Genomic DNA, 24883 nt, shown 5'->3' with positions numbered 1-24883 from the left:
TCGACGTTACAAAGCTACTTCCGGTTTACGTGTAACCTGCCATTTTCCTTCCACGGTGGAGATATTTTGCCGGTGTGCAATATCTCTAAATTCTTAATCTCAAAAGCACATGGGAACATGTTAACGAAGTTTGAAACGAAGTCTGCAAGGGTGAAAGGTAATAGAGACTAGATAAAATGTGCAGGTTTCGCTAAAACTTGTGGTTGTAATAGGCCAAGTTCGCTGCACGACATTTCGTACCCTTCTACTATCATCATATCAGAAACGTTCTAAGTGGTACTGTATTCTTCATAGATGAAAAAAGCAGTAAATGCTAGTTTGTTAAATACTGCGTAAAGAAAATATCATATCGTTGGTAGTTTTTGTGTTTTATGTTAATTTATTAAACGAGGTACAGCGAGTCGTTTCGGTACCAAGTCGTTTCGGTACCGAATCTGCTAATGTTTTATTAAACATTTTTGTTTGTACAATATGTACAAGGAATATTGATAAGTCATTTACTACTTTCATATAAAGTCTTAATATATATACACAGTCACACCAATTTAAAGTTGCAGTTTTAATTTGACTACAAAGACGTGTGATACATAAACATTGTATCTGATAAATATTTGTGGGAGGGGTGGATACCGTATCAAAAAAATTAAATAAAGAGATTCTAAAGTCTACATATTGTTTGTGAAATATGTGCTTCTGTTATTGATATACTAGTATGCTAATTAATGCATTGTATATCATTATAAAAAAAATTCAGTCTAAAGTCCTGACTGTAAATATTAATTGATATATGGATTTCCATATATACATTTAAAGATGCTCCACCGCCGACAGACCAAAAATGATATTCATCATTTGAACAATAATTGGTGTTAAATTGTGTATATAATAATCTAATTAACACAAAAAAATAATATAAATAAAGAGATTCTAAAGTCTACATATTGTTTGTGAAATATGTGCTTCTGTTATTAATATACTAGTATGCTAATTAATGCATTGTATATCATTATAAAAAAAAAATTAGTCTAAAGTCCCAACTGTAAATATTAATTGATATATGGATTTCCATATATACATTTAAGTACTGAAATAACATTTACAAAAAAACAAAAGCAATTTCTGCAAGCACTGAAACGACGGGTCACCCTGTATTTCATCAACATCTGTACCAAAACTACTTGAAATTCTTTTAGTGCATTCAGGGATGAAAAAAATGGGCTTCCAAATTAGGGTACATAGAGTTAATAATGGCGATAAATTTGATAATGACTTTGACACCCACCAATTTCTTAAGTACAAAAATGTAGCATGGGATTGTATCCAGTACTGCATTCCTCATCACAATTATGTCCAGTTTAGATACAGTGGTTGATTGAAGTGTATCAGATTTAGTGATACTCACCCAAAATTTGACCTAGTTGGTTTAATATTGCAATAATATTATTTTCAGGTTTATCCTTTCACCCTAAAAGGCCTTGGGTCCTGGCCAGCTTGTTCAATGGAGTTATCCAGTTGTGGGACTACCGAATGTGTACACTGATTGACAAGTTTGATGAACATGATGGTAAGAAGTGTCAGGAGAATTTAATCCAAAAACTATTATTATATTGTCGAAATAAACAAATGTGATATCTTAACATTGATATGATTGGATAGGAAGACAGGGTAATTTGAATTTGAAACTCTTAAAGCAATATATTTACACCCAACATTAATCATAAGCTATAATTCAGATGGATGAATTCGTATGAGTAATTCGATTGAGTTGGATTTCTGTTTATTGGAACATGTCACATGGTTGTTAAAAGATGAAGTAAAGATGTTTCATTATTTGTTTTATGTGTTTACAGGACCTGTGAGAGGAATCTGTTTTCACCAGCAACAGCCCCTGTTCGTGTCCGGCGGTGATGACTATAAAATTAAGGTTTGTTCAGAAGCTAAGAATTCAAGTAAATAGTAGGGTCGTAACAATACACCATTACACTGATATATCAATAATATTGATTTTTCATCCACAACCACAATACATGATACATATACTTTGTATCTCAATACCTAAAATCTTTATTGAAATTGAGTTGTCCGCCTTTACATGCTCTTTTCTTAAACAGGAATTAAAATGTGGCAGTGAAAACATTGGCTGTCTGCACCTAAAGAATTATGTAGATTGTCTGTACAAGAACTTGGCATATTTAGTTGTCATGTTTCTGTATCGACAATGACTTATTCACCTATGACAGTAAACATGCCTATGCTCCTTTGTTTATGTCGTCTTATAGCAAGGTTATATGTTGGAAGATGTCGGTAATATGATATTGTTACAGCCCTAGCAATTGTAAACACCGATTGTGATGTAATAATTTGAATTACTGCTCACATTTAGTGTTATCTATCATCTAAGAATTATAATTGTTTGGAATATAGCATCTAAATATGATTCAAATTTGGAGTAAAATAGATACAGTAAGCTAAGGATATTGCCAATAGTCCATATGTCTTTTAAAATTGAAAAATAAGAAAAGAACAAACAAAAGCCCAAAAAAAGGTAAATAAACATAAGTCATTAAAAGTGTCTATACACTTGTGCTGAATTACATGGAAAAAGATTGTTTCTTGCTTTACTTAATTTGTTGTTATAAATTTTGGAATTAACATTTTTACCAGGTATGGAACTACAAACAAAGGAGATGTCTATTTACACTTCTTGGTCATCAGGATTACATCAGGACCACATATTTCCACCACGTAAGTATTCAACTTCAATTTTAACTTCTGGAGATTTGAATATTAAAAACTGCACACATAGGAATTAGGATATTCTTGATAAAGCCAATTTTCACATATGATTTGTACATGAGCTTTTATAATTTGATGTTACCATTATATTTATCAATGTTAGATAGAGGTTTCTTTAGACTATTGTTGTTATTTAGGAAAGGAAACCCGGATGGATTCAGTAGATTTTACCTGTAAGTCAGAATGTCTAGATGGATAAAAAAGGTTCTGTACATGTTTTGGGTAATTTACAACAAAGTGTTGTTTTATGAAGGATCTTGTTTATAGTAGAGATATATTTCATATAGGAATATCCGTGGATTTTGAGTGCCTCTGATGACCAAACAATCCGGATATGGAACTGGCAGTCACGTAGCTGTGTTTGGTATGTATGTTATCACAGTGTGTATAGCTACCAGAAATGTTATTGGTTTGACCGATATCAAAAATTATTTTCAACTTAATGTTTGATACATTTTTAGGTTGGTAAATATATAGTTTGAGTCATATCCTTGGAAATTATATGCTTCACATTTCTATAACAGTCTGTGTATGACTTGTTGTTTTCACAGGTCAGACACTTTATAATGTTTATTGAAGAGAAACTATATGAAATGTAATGAATTAAGAGTTATCCAATATATCTATAAGAGTTATTCTATTTACCAATATCTTAAGATTAAAAAAAAAATTGAGACTATTAAATCAATGGTGCACACAAGGGCGACAGATGTACTATACCTTCCATAGGTAACTAACACTAAACAACCAGCAGTACAGTACTAAGACATTGACTCATCGTTCAGTCGCCGTCTGGTTTATCGACAACCAGAGAATAGTTGCCATATGATTCTCAAATTAGTTTTCGTATATTTCAAACCTTATAAAAGCTACAATGTTTTGAGATACATATCCAACTTTCAGTGCGAAGTAAACTATAATAATGTGTTTACATAAATACAAACAGCTATCTACAAAGTTTGATTATTTTATCTGTTGTTTATTTAGCATTTTGGCTGGCCACAGTCACTTTGTGATGTGTGCGATGTTCCATCCATCAGAAGACTTAATAGTATCAGCATCCCTCGACCAGACTGTCCGTGTCTGGGACATCTCTGGTAAAAATCAGTATTTAGTTTTTTGTTTAAATTTTTAAATATTTGTAGAGTTTTTCAGCAATTGTTACATTTATTTATGATCTACTGCAGATCTAGCCTGTATGGTATTAAGCACTCTGTGACAAAAAATGTGGTAGGTTTATCAAATTTTGATACCACAACTACTGATGACAATATCTAATAATGGGCTTACCAAAAACAGTATAGTCCTTGAGTTAATATGTAGGCTCTCTAGATTCTTCCATACAACAGTCTCTGTATTTTAAGATTTGATCCGGTAACTCTGTAATGTTTTTCTATAAAGGTTTGAGAAAGAAGAATGTGGCCCCTGGTCTGCCACTATATTTTAAGATTTGATCCTGTAACTCTGTAATGTTTTTCTATAAAGGTTAAGAATGTGGTCCCTGGTCCGCCACTGTATTTTAAGATTTGATCCCGTAACTCTGTAATGTTTTTCTGTAAAGGTTTGAGAAAGAAGAGTGTGGCCCCTGGTCCTGGCGGTATGAATGAGCGGTCCAGAAGTCCTGGACAGACAGACCTGTTTGGTATGTCTGATGCTGTGGTCAAACATGTATTAGAAGGACACGACCGTGGTGTCAACTGGGCAGCCTTCCACTCAACACTGCCCCTCATCGTCTCGGCTGCGGACGATCGACAAGTTAAACTGTGGAGGATGAATGGTAAACATTACATTGTAGCAGGGATTTAATGACAAGATTATCACTGAAACTGCTGCTATTGCAATCTTATTGTATTGAAATTCTGTCTGAAAGAACAGTCCTGCTGAAAAGTTTATAGTCAACCAACTGTTTTATGTCTTCTGCGTTGTCATGTCTGATTATGATCTCTCATCTTAATGTCTCAAGTATCTGAATTTTTATATTAATACAAATTTTATAAATCCTTGAATTATTTCAGGAGTAATAATATTGATAGAATGTGAAAGTTGTGTTTATTTCCTATGTTTTGTTGCTGGAATGTTTAATGTGATAAATGACCACAATTTCAGAGTCGAAAGCCTGGGAGGTAGATACATGCCGTGGCCATTACAACAACGTGTCAAGCTGTCTGTTCCATCCTCGCCAGGAACTCATCATGAGTAACTCGGAGGATAAAAGTATCCGAGTATGGGATATGAGTAAAAGGTAAGAACTTCTAGTTACTAGTTTCCCGATACATTCAGGATATGGAATTACAAAAACAATATTGTATATGATATTTTCAAGTCATTCCTTTAATTATGCCAGAATATTCTGTATCAAAATTTATTTCTCAAGTCAAAAATTTTGCAATTTTGGATTAATACAGGAAATATATTGCTAAATGAGTGTCTAATATTTATTCATTACTAACTTTCCCAGATGAAGTTTCTGACACTACAGTTGCAACCAATTATGCAGTATTTGTGTAAATCATTGTACATAAATTATTTAGCATCATTCCGTAAACTGTACCAATCTTTACTGTTACCAGGACAGGCGTGCAGACATTTCGACGTGAACATGATCGGTTCTGGATCATGGCTGCCCACCCCAATCTCAACATTTTTGCTGCTGGCCATGACAGTGGTATGCTTATCTTTAAGCTCGAGCGAGAACGGCCAGCATATGCTGTCCACAATAACATCTTGTACTATGTGAAGGAGCGATATCTCCGACGTCTAGACTTCACAACAAACAAGGACAACCCGGTGATGCAGTTAAGAGGGTGAGTGGCGATCACTAGATGTATTAACATTTCTGTATCATAAATAAATTCAAATCAGACTTCATAGATAGTCCTCTTTAGCTTTCAACATATTCAATGTTTCAACTGAAATGTTCATCTGAAAGAATAGGTTATTGCTTAGCAAAAATATAAATATACATATTTAAAGAACTATTTTACTATCTTATAAACTAAAATTTCCAAAGAATTTGAAGCCTGGTTTGAATGATCATGTAACCTTTACTAGTGCTCTTCTTTTAAGTTTTAATGTTGCTGAAAGCTTACACAATTCAAATGTTTGTGATGCTTTTGCCTACCTGTATTTTTCATGTAAACTTACACCTTGCTGTAAAAGCAATCTGCACCACAATTCTGTTAAATCTCCTTAGGTGATTTTAGAGAGGAGAGGCTTTATGTACTATACATGTGATGTAGAGCTTGTTGTTTTGGCTGTGGTAGCCTGATATTGTGTCTATCTATCTTCAGTGCTGGCAGGGGTAACAAGTGAGTAGTAGCCTGGCAATGTAGATTGAAGTGTTCAAACAGTGGACAACACATTAACACACATTCTCAATATGCTTTCCATGTTTATGTTAAGTTTGTTGCATGTCATGTCGTCAATAGCTGTTTTATAAATGTAGAATTCATAAAAATGTTTTAATTTTCTTTCATTTTGACTAAAAGAGCTACAATAATGACATGTGCTCAGAAATATAAATCTTTTTAAAAATGCAGATCTGTTCAAGGTCTTAAAGATCAAGCATATTGCACCCTGTTATGGTAAATGTACTTGTCAGCTTTATTTAGAAACTTCATTGCTCAACGTTGTCAAATCTAGCCAGATTAATCATTGTAAGATCTGTGGAGTGGTGACTGCCATATACATAAATAGTTGGAAAGCATGATAATGCATTTTGAAGGTATCAAATAAATCCTTATTTGACAAGTTTACTGTGTACTATATATCACACATAGACCTGGGTTTGTCATCCCCAATAACTAATTACCTGCACTTTTTACTTTGTCACTCACATAACAATACCTGTTAAAATTTCTAAGACTTTTTCTGCAAGTTTTCTTGGATAGGGTATGATTTAGTCTCTTTTAGAAAATAGCCTAAAATTTCCTGTCTATGACTCATTTTGTCCTATAATTGCCTTCCTTGGGCTCACTTTGTCCTGTAATTGCCTTCCTCTGGTTCACATTGTCCTATTATTGCCTTCCTCTGGTTCACATTGTCCTATGATTGCCTTCCTCTGGTTCACCTTTTCCTATGATTGCCTTCCACTGGTTCACATTGTCTTATGATTGCCTTCCATTGATTCACTTTTTCCAACCTATGACTGCCTTATATAGAGACACACTTCTCATGATCACTACAATTGCTTTCCTGATTTCCTTGCTTCATTATTTACTTTCTTCTAATATTGTATTATGATTTCATTTACAAATTTAAAGCAAGGTGTGTGTCACATATTTATAATTTTAGAGGAAACATTCATTGCCTTTTTGCTGTGTTCTTTAGTTATAGTTGTTACTGTTGAGAGATAATCTCTGTTAATATTAATTTTCATCTTTTAACTTCCCTCTGTAAAAAGTTGTCATGCTTCCTATGCCAGTTGGTTTATTCCCTATGTGTAAGGGGCTGTCTGTGTTAATATACTAATTGGCATACATTTAACATCTGATTACTTAGGGTTGAAATCCATCATCTGACCAAACTAAGTCACCTATCATACTTAAGGCTGAATATCAGATCTCTTTCCATTAAGTAATTGCTGAGTTGCATATATCTTTGGCGTGTGAATGTAATATGAATGTAAATGTTTCATGTTGTGAAATATTGCCCGCATATCTTTTATGTGATATTTGATAGATGTATTTTAGATTGATGTTGTATCTTTGCTGTTTATTGTATCACAGATGTATCTTTGCTATATAATATTTTATAGATGCAGTCTTGGTATGTGATATAGATAAATCTTTTGTTATGTGATACATTATGTACCTTTCTGTTTACAGTGGTACCAGGTGTCCAGTATACAGTATGTCCTATAACCCGGCCGAGAACAGCGTCCTTCTCTGTACTAAGTACAAATTTATATCATGAACTCTTTATAACCCTCGAGACACACAATTTATATATACCGCCGAAACAGCGTCCTTCTCTGACAGTAAGTCAAATTTACACATGATACCTACTTTATATAACCCGTCCGAGAACAGCGTCCTTCTCTGTACAGTAAGTACAAATTTATATCACTGATACCTACTTTATATAACCCGCCGAGAACAGCGTCCTTCTCTGTACAGTAAGTACAAATTTATATCACTGATACCTACTTTATATAACCCGTCCGAGAACAGCGTCCTTCTCTGTACAGTAAGTACAAATTTATATCACTGATACCTACTTTATATAACCCGGCCGAGAACAGCGTCCTTCTCTGTACAGTAAGTACAAATTTATATCACTGATACCTACTTTATAAACCCGGCCGAGAACAGCGTCCTTCTCTGTACAGTAAGTACAAATTTATATCACTGATACCTACTTTATATAACCCGTCCGAGAACAGCGTCCTTCTCTGTACAGTAAGTACAAATTTATATCACTGATACCTACTTTATATAACCCGGCCCGAGAACAGCGTCCTTCTCTGTACAGTAAGTTCAAATTTATATCACTGATACCTACTTTATATAACCCGGCCGAGAACAGCGTCCTTCTCTGTACAGTAAGTACAAATTTATATACTGAACCTACTTATATAACCCGCCGAGAACAGCGTCCTTCTCGTACAGTAAGTACAAATTTATATTTCTGTACTGATACCTACTACTTATATAACCCGTCCGAGAACAGCGTCCTTCTCTGTACAGTAAGTACAAATTTATATCACTGATACCTACTTTATATAACCCGTCCGAGAACAGCGTCCTTCTCTGTACAGTAAGTACAAATTTATATCACTGATACCTACTGTATATAACCCGGCCGAGAACAGCGTCCTTCTCTGTACAGTAAGTACAAATTTATATCACTGATACCTACTTTATATAACCCGGCCGAGAACAGCGTCCTTCTCTGTACAGTAAGTACAAATTTATATCACTGATACCTACTTTATATAACCCGGCCGAGAACAGCGTCCTTCTCTGTACAGTAAGTACAAATTTATATCACTGATACCTACTTTATATAACCCGGCCGAGAACAGCGTCCTTCTCTGTACAGTAAGTACAAATTTATATCACTGATACCTACTTTATATAACCCGGCCGAGAACAGCGTCCTTCTCTGTACAGTAAGTACAAATTTATATCACTGATACCTACTTTATATAACCCGGCCGAGAACAGCGTCCTTCTCTGTACAGTAAGTACAAATTTATATCACTGATACCTACTTTATATAACCCGGCCGAGAACAGCGTCCTTCTCTGTACAGTAAGTACAAATTTATATCACTGATACCTACTTTATATAACCCGGCCGAGAACAGCGTCCTTCTCTGTACAGTAAGTACAAATTTATATTACTGATACCTACTTTATATAACCCGTCCGAGAACAGCGTCCTTCTCTGTACAGTAAGTACAAATTTATATCACTGATACCTACTTTATATAACCCGCCGTCCGAGAACAGCGTCCTTCTCTGTACAGTAAGTACAAATTTGTATTACTGATACCTACTTTATATAACCCGGCCAAGAACAGCGTCCTTCTCTGTACAGTAAGTACAAATTTATATAACCCGTGTCCACTGATACCTACTGTATATAACCCGGCCGAGAACAGCGTCCTTCTCTGTACAGTAAGTACAAATTTATATCACTGATACCTACTTTATATAACCCGGCCGAGAACAGCGTCCTTCTCTGTACAGTAAGTACAAATTTATATCACTGATACCTACTTTATATAACCCGTCCGAGAACAGCGTCCTTCTCTGTACAGTAAGTACAAATTTATATCACTGATACCTACTTTATATAACCCGGCCGAGAACAGCGTCCTTCTCTGTACAGTAAGTACAAATTTATATCACTGATACCTACTTTATATAACCCGGCCGAGAACAGTGTCCTTCTCTGTACAGTAAGTACAAATTTATATCACTGATACCTACTGTATATAACCCGGCCGAGAACAGCGTCCTTCTCTGTACAGTAAGTACAAATTTATATCACTGATACCTACTTTATATAACCCGTCCGAGAACAGCGTCCTTCTCTGTACAGTAAGTACAAATTTATATCACTGATACCTACTTATACAGAACAGTCCTTCTCTGTCAGTAAGTACAATTTATATACGATACCTACTTTATATAACCCGCCGAAAACAGCGTCCTTATCTGTACAGTAAGTACAAAGGCAGGGTTCATGATGAATATGCTTCATTTGTAATAGGTATTTTTTTAGCAAGCAATCTTGTTATGGCACATTCCCTACCATGGTTTTAAGTGCTTATAAATAAGTTATGAAGTGCTTAAAAAGTATATGTTTAATGCCTATATTTGAAGTAACAATTTCTGTATGAACCCTAAAAATGTATATCCGATATACTTGTATAACCCAGCAAAGAACAGTGTCCTTCTCTAGACAGTAAAAATTTTGTTCTCTGCTTATGTCACTTATGATTCCTTTAATACTTTGAAATACTGATATATCAACAGATTTAATTCAATGAATTTAGGAATGAATTTTGAAAAAATCTTAAAGGGGAAATAGTCATGTTTTGCTTCATCAAAGTAGATTTAAAAGTATGCGTATATGAAGAGAAAACTTTCTTCTTAGTTACACTGTATATTTGTACTGATGGATCTTTTCTTTCTAACAGAGAACAAGTAACGTTGATAACTCCACTTATGACCTCTACGGTATCCCCAAGGACAGTGACTCATCCAGTCCTGATGGTATGTAGTTAATCCAGGCAAACTGCCCCTACTAACCATGATAAAACCTCTCCATCAGTATTACCTGGCACAGTCTATGGGAATTTTGGTCACGAAAGATAAAGTTTGAAATATGTTTATGTAGGAAGAGAAAAATCTTTTAAAAACAAAAAGATTACAAGATTGTACTTATTTAAACAGAATTTTAATTTAATGATAAAAATATTGTGCACTTCTGTTTGGCATTAATAACTGATTCTGAAGCTTAAAATTTAAGCTCAAACAGTTTTTTGTAACTTGCGCTTATATATTCAAAAAGCCTTTTAAAGGAATCAAATCAAATGTGTTATTTAACTGATATATATATTTCAGCCCCAGAAGGAAAGCGATCCTCTGGTTTGACAGCAGTTTGGGTGGCAAGAAACAGATTTGCTGTATTGGACAGAACCCACAATGTAAGTGCTTTGAAAGGGATAAAAAATAGATGGACTTCATAATATCTTGGGCTTAATCATCTTATATCTATACTAAATTTCTGACAGGCATATGTTTGTAATATGGCTAAATCTGTCTCCTATTGATTCTTTTGTTCTCTTTGGTTACGGTAAAACTAAAGCACAGAAAATCAAAACCTCCATATGGGAAGTCATTGTAATATGTGTCATTACTATTACATCAAGTGATAACATCTTATGTCAGTTCTATAAGCAATGCTTCTCTACTATTTATTTCTTGTTTTACAGATTGTAATTAAAAACCTGAAGAACGAAATTACCAAGAAGCTACAAGCACCAAACTGTGATGATATCTTCTACGCTGGGACAGGGTGTCTCCTTCTGAAGGATTCTGATGGCGTTACGCTGTTTGATGTACAACAAAAAAGGTAAAATGTTATTCAAATAATGTTACAATTTCTAAAAGTTTCTTTTAGGCTCAGCATTATGTAGTATATAAATAGAACCTTTGAGGAAATAAAATACTTGATGCTTAAGTCTTATCATTTTTATAACACCCAGGTATATTGGTGCACTTACTATGGACCCTTGTCAGTACTTAAGTTTAATCTCTATTTTACAGAGCCCTTTCCTCCGTGAAGATATCCAAGGTGAAGTATGTGGTTTGGTCCTCAGATATGTCACATGTCGCCCTTCTCAGCAAACACAGTAAGTTCTTGTTTGTACCTGTACTGATATGGCTTCTAATAGAGATGGAGTGAGGTGTTTGTAGCTGTCTCAATTATGGACAGATCTTGTACTTCAGTATAGATTAATAGAATCTTTCACCCCCTTTGGGGTTAGACAGGAGAATCTCAACCCGAGGGGTAAGATTCTTAAGTTGACAAACACAAGGCTTCATACAATTGTTGAGCACGTGCAAAGATCTTGTGTAGTTTGTCTTTACCGAAGATAGAAAAATCTAACACAGGTAATATTGTGGATAAATGCTACTTTGACCAGATTTTAAAGGCCCACAACAACTGACGGAATTGTGAAAATTAACATTTAATTTATCTATTAGAAATTGTTCCAGAAACTATGATTAGTGTAGTATTTATAGTAAGGTAATAATTTTTGGGACGACAAAATTATCAATCTTGTTTTACAGTGACATTAAACTTTAAGATTAAATTGTTTCAGTTAAGTTATATATCTTTAAATGTAAAATCCCATTGAATGTAGCTGTAGGCATTCTGTTATCTGATATATGAAAACCTAAGGACTAATCAGTATTTATTTCTGTTTTCCAGTCATCTCCATCTGTAACAGGAAGCTGGAGAACTTGTGTACCATCCATGAGAACATTCGAGTTAAGAGTGGAGCATGGGATGAGAGCGGTGTCTTTGTGTATACGACAAGTAACCACATCAAATACGCACTCACCAACGGGTATGTATTCTGATATTGTCGCAGTGATATTTTCATGCTCATATACTACTGACTTCCTGAAACGTCATTTGACAATCAATTAATTGACTATAAAATTACCACCCATGTGGTTTTCTGCTGGAACCAAAGTTTCATCTGGGAGTAAACTACATATTGAAGCTGTTAAGTAACCGTAATTGAAATGTGATAAATGATCTACCTTGGCTGTGTCAATTCATTATTTAGATTCCGTATTGAGCTTTCTTGTTATGTGTATGAAAATTAAGTTGTTTTGCATTTTTACATTACCGCAATCCAAAATATCTATATCATTTTCATAATTTGGACACAACATATGTGAAATTACTATAATGTTGTTATATTTTGCTCTCAGTGATCATGGTATCATCCGTACCCTGGACCTGCCGATCTACATTACACGAATCAAAGGCAATAGTGTCTATTGTCTAAATAGAGAATGTGTCCCTGGACGTCTGGTCATCGACCCAACAGAATTCAAGTTCAAACTCGCTCTTGTTAACCGAAAATATGAAGAGGTAAACAATTTAACAGCTACTCAATCTGCTGAATTTAACATAATCTAGTGCAGGGTTAATCATCAGACACATAACAAATTGTGTAAATTCCTTCCCTGTCCTTTGTTTAAATTGCAATGTTAAAAGTAGAATTAACATGTAGGTACATCATTATCAGTATTACATTAAAAATGATATATTGCCTTATATAGGTACTACACATGGTGAGAAATGCCAAACTTGTTGGGCAGTCGATCATCTCCTACCTACAGAAAAAAGGCTACCCAGAAGTGGCCCTTCACTTCGTCAAGGATGAGAAGACTCGCTTTGGTCTTGCCTTAGAATGTGGTAATATTGAGGTTAGTATTCCTAAAATCAGATTATTAAAACACAAATATATTATGTTGTCTGCCCTTATTAATTTGTGTTGCACTCGGAAGATACAGAACAGTCTACAAATTAATACCGTAAAAACTTGTGTAATTTGCGCACTTTTTCTGTACAAAAATAAAATTTGAAGTAGGGGGTGCGCAAATTACATTGATAGAGTAGTTTTAAAAAATTTACGGGGAAAAAATCTGTCCATTCTGAGGGGCTGGTGATCTATGAATGTTGAGGTACCGCTCTGTGTATAGTAGCCATTTTATATAATAAAAGGTATTAATGATTGTAAAAACAATGCCTCACCTATTATAGTGGATTATCTATGTCTAATTAAAGTGTTAAGTTATGACCACGATGTCTTGTTTACATTTGCCCCGAGAATTTCAATGGCGACTGACTGAAAGCATGGCTTCTACTGACAGCAAGAGATGTATACCCTGTACACCTCGTAGTGTAATGGGACAGCCACAATCAGTGACTTTGGCCGGGTCAATGTAGTTTACCTGTATTTTTTTAGGGTAGAGAGGCTATAGAGAGAGTCTGTAGAGAGTGTGTGTGTGTATACACAAACATGTTTACCCCGGCTGCAGGTCGTGTGCAAAAAGTCAAAACACACGTGGGATTTATAAGATGCCTAAACTGACCTATATATTTAGGACTTTCAATAAGTGATTTGCAATTGCATTACTGCAGAATTAACAAGCTACAAGATTAGTGACATTTTCAACAGTTTTGGTGTGTATAATTAGCCTTTAGCTTTGCACATGAAACTCCGTAGGGCCCGACTGCAGGCCGTGTGCAAAAAGTCAAAACACACGTGGGATTTATAAGAATACGGGAAGATGCCTAAACTGACCTATATTTAGGACTTTCAATAAGTGGTTTGCAATTTTATTACTGCAGAATTAACAAGCTACAAGGTTAGTGACATATTCAATCGTATTGATAAATATAATTAGCCATCAGCTTGGATCTGGTACCGTACAGGTAGTGAGTTTACTCACAATGTGATTGTTGCAAGCTAACGTATCCGCTAGCCGATTGCTTTTGATTGTTAATGATCTCAAACACACTAATTTACTTATTGTGACAATTTTAAACAAATAGATTCTAATCTTTTTGAATATTCCTGATTACTATTCATGTGTAATATCTCAAAACATTGACATGTGCATGGAGTACGGCGAACCGGACCGCCGATGTTTTGGGACATCTGCAAGATATTTTAGTTTCAGGTTACGGTGGCCAATAAAAGAAAACAAACACAATGTGGTTTTAATGTTATTTCTTCTTAATACAACACTTCTTTGTGCAAGTTTTCAAGCATTTCTGGGGAATATTTAGCATTGAAATTGTCACCTTCATACATCGATTTTGGGACTCCCTGGACATCGTTTTTCCCCCAAAAAATTGATGCGCAAAATATACTGATAGTAGATTTTTTTCAGCATTTTCAGCCCTAAAAAGTACCTGCGCAAATTACACTGGTGCGCAAATTATACAAGTTTTTACGGTAATTCTCCCACCGTTCACTGATTTGTCACAGGTTTTAACCTTTATAGATTTTTTTGTCCACCCCTACTAGGGTATGACAGATTGCGTGCCCTAACTTTTTAAACTTGAAACTCTGTTTATCTTGTTGTTGAAAATGCTTATGTAGGCTATTATCTCCTCTTTTTCTTCAGTATATGGGAGAAAAAGAATCATTCCCTACCTATGAGGGTGTAACAACGAAATCACAACCCTCGGGGAAGTTCCTGAATGTCCAAACCTCGGCAAGCCTTGGGTTTTGATTTGTTGTCACACCCTATAAGTATGGAAAGATTCTATTAATCTTTAAAGAGAAAAGTACAAATATAATTTGTTATTTTGCACAGAAAAGATATTATTTATACAAATATTAGACAATGGATTTCAAATATAAAAATTTGGTGTGGCAGATTGCATTGGAGGCTGCACGGTCGCTGGATGACCAGGCGTGTTGGGAGAGGCTAGGTGAGGCGGCTCTACTCCAGGGTAACCACCAGGTAGTGGAGATGGCCTACCAGAGGACAAAGAACTTTGACAAGCTCTCCTTCCTCTACCTCATCACAGGAAACTTAGAGAAACTGAAAAAGATGATGAAAATCGGTAGGATTCTCCAAAACTTTTGTCCTAATTTCATCTTAACCATAGAGAAACTGAAATAGAGATTTGGTATATTTGTTGTAAATGGTGATCTGTCATCTTTAATAGGAAATCTGGAAAAGCTGATAGTTGGTACACTTTTGAAAATAAGTGCATGTCTTTGGAAATAAAGAGAAACTGTAGGAGTTAAAAACTTTATACAGAATAAGGTGTGTGAAAGCTGTATGAACAGAACTATTGTTTCTTGTTATAATTACTATAGATACAAATAGAATATATATGGTTTCTTTGTGAACACTATAAGTCACCAGTGTTAAAATACATTTTGTAGATATGAATTTTATCTTGTAGCTGAGATCAGGAAGGATACGAGTGGCCACTTCCAGAATGCTCTGTTTCTGGGTGACGTCAGTGAACGTGTGAGGATCCTGAAGAACTGTGGCCAGAGTAAGTTATCATATTTCATGATGTGACATCAGGTTAAGATAGGAGATGCCTCAACTTTAATATTTTAGTTTTTGTAGCCTGGAAAAAATGTATTGAAATATTTTATTTAAGCATTGATGTAACTATTCGCGCAGCAGATTCTCACAAAGTTTGCAAACAAAATTTATTTCATACCCCAATAAAATTAAAAATTAGTTACATTAATGCTTATTATTAATTTTTCAGACTGCTTGATATCACAAAATACGTTAAAATGTACGATTCCATTGATTTTCCAAAAGATTTTTTTTTCTTAATAAATACGCAACGTTGACGTCTCTATTGTGATGCGTCATTATCAGGTTTTTCTTCATAGTATATGAAGAAAAAGAATCTGCCAATCACAAAGTCAGATTTAGTATGAAAACAAATAAAAATTGATTATCTCTTTGTTAGTAGCACCAAAGACATTTATCTGTAAGGTACTTAAATGAAGATATGCAGAAAGGGATCAAAAGAAAAAAAGAAAATGAGAGTATTTGCATTTAATGAATGATATTAGCATTGCTATTCTGCTATGATATTATAGATAATAGCATCAATGATATCCAATCCTTTTGTTTAAAACAATCAAGTATTTTGAATTGATAACTGATGATTTATTTAATGATTTGCCTACCTATAATTATGTGTTTGATTTGTTTTAGATTCCTTGGCCTACCTATAATTATCTGTTTGATTTGTTTTAGATTCCTTGGCCTACCTATAATTATGTGTTTGATTTGTTTTAGATTCCTTGGCCTACCTATAATTATGTGTTTGATTTGTTTTAGATTCCTTGGCCTACCTATAATTATGTGTTTGATTTGTTTTAGATTCCTTGGCCTACCTATAATTATGTGTTTGATTTGTTTTAGAGTCCCTGGCCTACCTATAATTATGTGTTTGATTTGTTTTAGAGTCCCTGGCCTACCTATAATTATTTGTTTGATTTGTTTTAGAGTCCCTGGCCTACCTATAATTATTTGTTTGATTTGTTTTAGAGTCCCTGGCCTACCTATAATTATTTGTTTGATTTGTTTTAGAGTCCCTGGCCTATCTGACTGCTGCTACACATGGTATAGAGGATGAGGCTGAACAACTGAAGGCGAATTTTGGTGAGAAAGATCGTACTCCTGACTTGTACCCAGCAGCCAAACTTCTCCACCCTCCAGTTCCCATCATGCAACAGGAGAGTAACTGGCCCCTCCTCACCGTATCCAAGGGATTCTTCGAGGGGGCAATGGCAGCTGGTGGAGGTAAGTCTGGACATAAAGTTTAAATGTTTTATATACAGAAAATCTAGTATATAAATCATGCAGTTAGATCTGTTTTGTGAGTCTCCTGAGTTATCACTATTTAACTTTAAACCAGTGCAGCATGTACAAGATGTGACGAATCATAAGAAAAATTAGTTGTGGTACACACCATGTTAAGTTCTACAGCTTGTGTCAAATTAAAGATCAACCACTACACTCTAAGTGTAAAGGCTGTGAGCCCTATTATCTTCACATTTACTTTCTGGTATATATTGTTATCTACTGTTCATAAATTTTGAAGTAAGGAGACACCAAATGCATCTATGTGTTTGTTATCTAGGTAAAGCCAAGGGTCTGGCTACGGCAGCATTAGACATAGAGGATGGTGTTGATGACGGATGGGGAGCAGATGTGGATAACATTGACCTTGGTGATGGTATGTAGTTCAATATGGATCTTTAGTTGTGTTTGCGGATTATACAGTCTAAAGTCTAGAATTATCTTTGATCCATACTTATTGATATGATGTTATACTAATAGTTTTGATGTAGCGCGTTAGCGCTACATGTAGAATATTCTGTAGCGCGTTAGCATGTAGAATATGTCTGTTCATTGCGTTCATACCACCTTTAACGCAATCAAAACACTGTTCAATCTTTATATTTACATAAATAAGTCTACTTTTACGTCAAATTTAAAACGGTGATGGTTGCTAAGTTGGGTAACTACGGTAGTCAGGATGACCGAAGATATAGTTCCGATTGTTGAATGTTATAGCTGCAGTTTGATTTGAAATATAACAATGACACCTTTAATTATTTTTAAATTATATTTTTTTTTTCCAATTTGATAATGTATCAATAATGTCCATTTCGAATAAAAATTGAGATAACCAAGGCGGAGCGACTACCGGTATCGTTGTCAGGGTAGTGATGCGGTCCGAAGTGGAGCGAGCCGCCATATTTGATTTTCAACCGAGGAAAGTAACTGTGAAATAGTCTGTTGACCAAATGGTATGACTGTTGAGCTGCTGAAGGTTTCTAATGTATGTATCGGTCTACGTACGCGATATAGACTAAATTCTTCATAGTCACGACTTTTATTTTATTGTACGGATGATAGACAAGTGTTTGCATGGTGTGTGACTGACTTAACTATGGGATTCCTTGAACATTCCTGAGGAAAGCCCCAGCGATTCTTTTTGTTGTTTATTACCGTTACAATGCTTGAACACATATTCTGTTTTGATGTCAAATACATTTTAATTGGATCTAATAACAACTCTTTATTATTATTTTGAATCCGATAACGATGAAACTTTGTTTACATTTCATACAGTAGGCCAACCGAGTAGGCTAATGACGAGCATGTTATTGTCTGTGCCGCCTAAGGATCAGTCTTGAGACAAATAGAAGACCGAAATCGTTTTTTAGTTTATTATTAATTCAAAGCAAATCTGTCATCTGTGAAAAGGTAAAATGTAAATTAAGTAATTATAGTTTATTTAGATTATCATATGACGCAAAATCTTACCGAAGCGTGAACTGGAAATCGTCCGATCCTACTTTGGGTTTGTATTCATACGTCGTTGCGTTTACGCTAATTTGAACGCAACTCCCCTCCCGTTGACTATATAGAGGCATATGTAAATATATGATGTTATACTAATAGTTTAAAAGTCTAGTGACAGAGCGTACACTAGGTTACATTTAACAGCTTCTGTGTAACAAGTTTTGGACCAGACTTTTAAAGGAATGTTATGCAAGATTTAAAATTGTGTAAGGTAAAAAATAAACAATAAAAAGGAATCTTCAGGGACCTGAATATTTCACTAAAAACAAAAACTGATGGTTTAGAATTTGATATTTAATGTAGATATTTGTTGATATAATTCTGTATGGAGGAGATGAAGAAAATTTTAGATGACACAATTTGGTTTTGGAGTCAGTGGTAAGATTGAAAAGTTCTGGTTTTAGATGGATTTGGAGGTGATGGAATGGATGAGGATGACATTGGAACAGGAGAGGATGGAGGAGGCTGGGATGTTGATGATGTAGAACTTCCCACCGACCTTGACATTGGTACCACCCCAGTGGCTGGGGAGGAGGGCTTCTTTGTACCACCCACTAAAGGACAGAGTCAGGCACAGGTCAGTACAGTTAGGATTTAATCTCCAATATTTGTACAAGGAGACAAAGTCTTAAGTGACCTATTCTAATAGCTTTTTGTCAGTTGTCATATATCTGTGAACAACTTTCATTTTTTACCTCAGTAGTGGGGCAAAAGGGGTCAAATATTTCAAAAAATGTTGAAATCCTTCTCTGTAGAGCTTCACGATATAATTGAATGAATCAAATGTTCTTCATAGATTGAAAGACAAAATTAAAATAGAATAATTGACTCTTTGCAAATGCTCTTCCAAATTTAATTATTTTACCAAAATTTTTAATCTGATAACATTCTGATAATTTAACAAAACAAAACAAAAAAGAGAGGAAAACTAAATATATTTTCACATGTGTCTTAACAGACATTAATAGGGTGCATGGGGTCAAAACATTTTGACGTTTTTGAGACATTCTGTATCAAAATCCAGATGACTATTAAGGTCCATTGGCCTGTTGTGAAATATTCTATTTTATCTGATTTCTAGGAATGTTATGATTACGATATGTTTTAATCTTTTAGATACATCTTTTGCTCTATTGATGTTTTGTTGTTGTGTTTCAGGTTTGGTGTAACAATTCCCAGTTACCCGTGGATCATATCTTAGCTGGATCCTTCGAAACAGCCATGCGGGTAATTGAATAAAAATCAATAATATTATTTACACACTTTCTATGCTGTATGCTCATAGTTCAAAACAGTTATAATTTATGTTTACATTAAGTTACTAAATACCATTCAGATAAATTTGTTGTTGTTATTAAATTTGAATCTTGAATAGAATTTGATTTATGTATAATTGATTCATAGGATAATGCTAAAATAGGGTTGTACAATGTACTGTTTTTAAACTCTAAACCTCGAGTCGAAGTAAGAAATTATTGTTTAATTTAGATTAGATGGAACTGAGCTAGAATAGCAGATTTCAAATTCTGATAAAGATATTTTAAGGCTGTAAATGATGGGTAGTTTGACTGTATTTTAAGGCTGTAAATGATGGAGTAGTTTTGACTGGAGTAGTTTTGACTGTATTTTGATTTGTTTTGTTTGTAGCTGCTCCATGACCAGATCGGTGTGGTAAGCTTTGATTCCTATAAACAGCTGTTCCTACAAACATACAGCCGAGCAAGGACGTGTTTCCAGGGGGTACCATCACTGGCACCAATGTATGGCTTCCCGCATAGAAACTGGTGAGTTCCAATACAGCTTCAAAGGTCAAGCTGTAGGCCCAAAAAAACTTCACAATAGTTTGGAAGGACTTTCACAATAATCAGCATGATTTACTCAATTTTAGCATAGATAATACTGATTTTTGTGTTGCAGTCATCAAATCAGGGGTGTATACATATAGTAAAGCCACTGTCTGTTTAGTCTTATACTGACCCATGTTAATATGTTCTCTCTCGTCCCAAGGACACTGTATTATTACTCAGGTTATCATTTGTTCATATTGTTTTATTTATTCATGTATGATTACATAAAAAATAAGTTAATTGTGCCAATATTATTCGTACAGTAAAGTAGGGAGGCTTTACTAAAGTTCCTTCACAGTAACTCTAAATGAATACATAATACATTGAATTACAGGAAGGAGGCTGGAGCCAGGAATGGTATGGCCGCTGTTGGTCTGAAGTTAAACACACTGGTTCAGCAGCTACAAGTAGCCTACCAACTAACGACATCAGGGAAGTTTCCCGAGGCCATCCTCAAGTTTAGGCATATCTTACTTAGTGTTCCTCTCCTCGTGGTCGACAACAAACAGGAGATTGCCGAGGTAGATGTCTGATGATAGCTGTTGTGTATAAATCGGGCAGGGATAATTCAGTGAATCAAAACTTGTTTATCATTCATTAAAGCAAAGTTATTTTCATCTATCACTTACTTCGCCTTTATCATATATGATGATTTTACAGCTTTAATAATTTTACAGCTTTAAAACATGCTGGGAAAATGTATATCAATTGATATCTTCAATAAAATTTGGTGAATTTGACATTTACTGAAATTTTACACCAATCTCTGTGTGCAGGCTCAACAGTTGATAGAGATATGCCGAGAGTATATAGTGGGGTTGTCTATGGAACAGAAGAGGAAGGACCTTCCTAAGGCTACACTAGAGGACCAGAAGCGCCTCTGTGAGGCAAGTATCAGAGGAACATTTTAATTAAGATTAATGGAAATTATTATGATGTTGCTACATCATAGACATCAAATGTTGCAAAGTCATTTGTATATATTAAAAATAATGTCTGCTATTTTCATTCAACTTATAGTGATAGAAATGCTGTTTTGTTAGTTCAGAACCTATTCTCATTTATTTCTTTAAGTAGTCATTTGACCTAGAAATGTAAATGCCATGGAGTTGAATGATTATCACCTAAATAGATATACTAGCATGATATTTGGGAAGTTTTAAGTTTCTAAAGAAATTTATGGAGACCTGAGCTGGATTTTTTATATAAACAGACCAATTACCTTGGCCAACCCATGGCTTGTTGCGCTATATTTTTTCTGTTCCTCAGTTTTATAATCAATATACATGTGTTACAGATGGCGGCCTACTTCACTCACTGTAGTTTACAGCCAGTACACATGATCCTCACTCTCCGAACTGCACAAAATCTCTTCTTCAAGTTAAAGAACTTTAAAACAGCTGCATCATTTGCCAGACGGCTTCTGGAATGTGGCCCCAAACCAGAAATAGCAACACAGGTATGGATTTCAGGAAGTACCAAAATCTGTAACCTCAAATTGGTTTTTGATCCCTGCCATTGACAAAACTTTTTGATGAATGAGGTTGGTTTAGGTTATAAAACAAGAGGAAAACTGCAACCAAAATAAGAAACTGTTGATAAGACTATTATTTATAAAACCGTTGTGTCTGGAAAAATCTACTGCTGATACATTAAGTAGGAGAAATGTTACTAAATAAACCAGTGCTTCAGATTTAAGATGTTGTGTACTTTCAGACAAGGAAGATGTTGGCTGCCTGTGAGAAAACCCCAACAGATGCACATGAGCTGAAATATGATCAACACAATCCGTTTGACATCTGTTCTGCTTCGTTTACCCCCATATACAGGTACAGTATCTGATATAGGTTGTAAGATTGGATGTATTTGTATCAACGAAGGACATTTGTTGTAATGGATTATCTTCATGAAATTTTTTAGCTTTTTACTTATTTTGCTTGTTTGTAAACCAACTTATTTTCATATGTGATTATTTTTCGCGATGATGTGATTATAATTCTAGTTTGGGGTTGTGGTGACTATGATTCATTGTTAACACTCCAAATCTATGATGGAGTACTGTTTTACTCTATTTTCTCCATTATTTTGGTAACGATGGAAAAATAGAGTATGAAAATCTATAAAATGTTAAAGTTGAATTTTAGACTGTTTTAATAGTGTTTATTGTCTTGAGTCTGTTATGTGTATTTTGAGATATTGAGTGGTTTTTGTTTACGTTAAGATGTATTGATGTTACAGAGGAAAACCAGTGGTGAAATGTCCCTTCAGTGGAGCTTGTTATCATCCCGACTATAAAGGCCAGGTGTGTCGGGTAACACAGGTAAGGATTTATATGTCTGGTAACACAGGTAAGGATTGATATGTCTGGTAACACAGGTAAGGATTTATATGTCTAATGTATTAAATATCCTGATTGTCATGGATATAAAAAAACTTCTGTTTTAAATTCTCTGTTCGTCATAGATATAAAAAGAATTGCCATGGATACCATATTTTTTATGCTAAAATTATAATTGACAATTATCTATCAAAACCTTTTTTTTTTCTTTTCAGGTGACTGAGATTGGAAAGGACTGTATAGGATTAAGGATAAGTCCGATACAGTTCCGGTAAGGAGTGATGCAGATAAATGAACAATGAAATATACTGTTGTATAGATGATAAGATATATACAGCAAACAACTTCCAAGTATAGACAGTTTTAGCAGGAGTATGGTAAAAGGATTCTCATGTGTTCTGGAGAATTGAAATAAAAACTATGCTTCATGAGCATCTAAATATTTAAATATACTGGAATTAACAGTGGTGGTTACAACAAGGATATGTGAATTATCTCTCACAGAAAATTTTTAAGAATACTTCTTACTTTTCTGTGAACTGATAAGGAGTGCTGGATGAGTGAACTTTAAAGACTTAGAACATTTGGATTACATAGTAGTACCTATGTACTACTTATGGAGTATATATGATAATTGTGACTTGTGGAGTACGGAGATTGGTGATATCTGTGGTGTTAAATTATTTTATGTGTATTTATGACTGTGATAGCAGAATGCGAGGTGACAAGCAGTTCTCAAGTGCTGGGCGATATAATCTGAAAATTTCACACGGAATTGACACAAGACCGAATTATCGAAAATAATGCCAACATCTAATGTGCAACATATTGTTTCAGTAAAACAAACTAATATCCTTTCTAAAAATGTTCAATTCATAATACAAGTTTTTGTGAAATAACTTTTGTAAAAACAAGTTTTCCTATTGTTGTGAATTTCCCTGCCAATTGAATGGGTAGAAAATGTGTAATTTGTTTTATGCAATTAGATTCCTGGTATAAGTATAAAATCATGTTACATATGTTTACTTTAAATATTGCATGAACATCAATAAATTCTGAACATTTATTTTTGTCTTTTTAATTTGTCATGGTGCTTACTCATAGACCTCATGTAAATTTTAATCTTCTGCAATTTCTGAACAAATTATTTCAAAGTAGTAAAATTATTATTACTTAGTACATCTCTTACTCCCATGGACCCGGACAGATAACAGACAGGTTTTTCATTAACAATAAAGAGCCTAGGCATGCCCATTCTATATATAGACATTCCTCTAGGAGATGAAGACAGAGAAAACACAAGGCTATTTATACAAATGATAGATTTTATTACTCTGATGACATTGGTGATATATGGTGATCACAGACAGGTACAGAGTTTGGATTTCAATGATAACTTATGGCTTTGGTGAGAAAAACCTCCATGTAAATGATGTAATTTTCATATATATACAATCATACCTACAAGATCTTTACAACGTAACAAACAACATAGCACTAATCATAGACCAAATAGATGTTTATCAACGATATGTTCATATTACAATACTCTAAACTGATGGAAGATCATCAATGATAATCAGAATTAATTTATGCATTTAGCACATTGTACCTCATACATAATTTCTGATACCCAGTGTGTTTTAAAGAGAGATCTTATGAAATTCTCTTCACATGTAAATATTATTTAAATGTTGAAGTGTTATGTATATATATGGCAGCAGTGTTTCAGTGCCAACTTCAAACATACATTTGTAAGTTATCAGTAATTATTTTTGCTTTATTAGTTAAGGAAAAAAATTAAAACTGCTAAAATAAATGTATTGTAAGATTCATACATGACGGTAAAAACACTTCTGGGGTTTGTCTCTCCAACATGCACATTAAACCTGTACCTAATTCATGATTGGATTCAAATAAAATATTTATTAGTGATACTGGTTAATTCTCAAAAACATTAAAAGGACTTTATGAGATGCATGCATAAAA

At 34.4% G+C, this 24883-nt stretch overlaps 1 protein-coding gene across 2 annotated transcripts; it reads left to right on the top strand.

The window, feature by feature from the left end:
• On the top strand, positions 1-23958 carry LOC138320649 (coatomer subunit alpha-like). Of its 2 annotated transcripts, XM_069263779.1 has the most exons (31): positions 1-157; positions 1451-1564; positions 1851-1924; positions 2665-2745; positions 3084-3160; positions 3784-3893; positions 4358-4573; positions 4903-5038; positions 5367-5600; positions 6087-6104; positions 7623-7691; positions 10449-10522; positions 10874-10956; positions 11245-11384; positions 11579-11664; positions 12249-12387; positions 12761-12923; positions 13115-13261; positions 15227-15416; positions 15765-15860; positions 16925-17137; positions 17478-17573; positions 19114-19286; positions 19868-19936; positions 20357-20493; positions 20891-21077; positions 21333-21443; positions 21854-22015; positions 22273-22385; positions 22795-22876; positions 23110-23958. In XM_069263779.1, exons 1-31 carry the CDS (start codon positions 118-120, stop codon positions 23167-23169), a joined length of 3690 nt encoding a protein of 1229 aa, XP_069119880.1. In that variant the 5' UTR covers positions 1-117; the 3' UTR covers positions 23170-23958. The 2 variants fall into 2 exon arrangements, with proteins under 2 accessions (XP_069119880.1, XP_069119881.1); XM_069263780.1 differs by lacking the exon at positions 6087-6104.
• The last annotated feature ends 925 nt before the right edge of the window (positions 23959-24883 follow it).

The sequence above is a fragment of the Argopecten irradians genome, chromosome 4 (assembly GCF_041381155.1).
Source record: "Argopecten irradians isolate NY chromosome 4, Ai_NY, whole genome shotgun sequence".
Classification (NCBI taxonomy): domain Eukaryota; kingdom Metazoa; phylum Mollusca; class Bivalvia; order Pectinida; family Pectinidae; genus Argopecten; species Argopecten irradians.
Note: the sequence above shows the minus strand (reverse complement) of the source record. Positions and strands in the feature narration are given on the sequence as shown.

Excerpts from the sequence above, each read along its gene's own strand:
- LOC138320649 (XM_069263779.1), top strand. The coding sequence starts at position 118 with ATGTTAACGAAGTTTGAAACGAAGTCTGCAAGGGTGAAAG. Across the intron at positions 12,388-12,760 it reads AAATACGCACTCACCAACGG|TGATCATGGTATCATCCGTA; the intron begins GTATGTATTCTG and ends TTTTGCTCTCAG. Across the intron at positions 17,574-19,113 it reads TAACATTGACCTTGGTGATG|ATGGATTTGGAGGTGATGGA; the intron begins GTATGTAGTTCA and ends TTCTGGTTTTAG.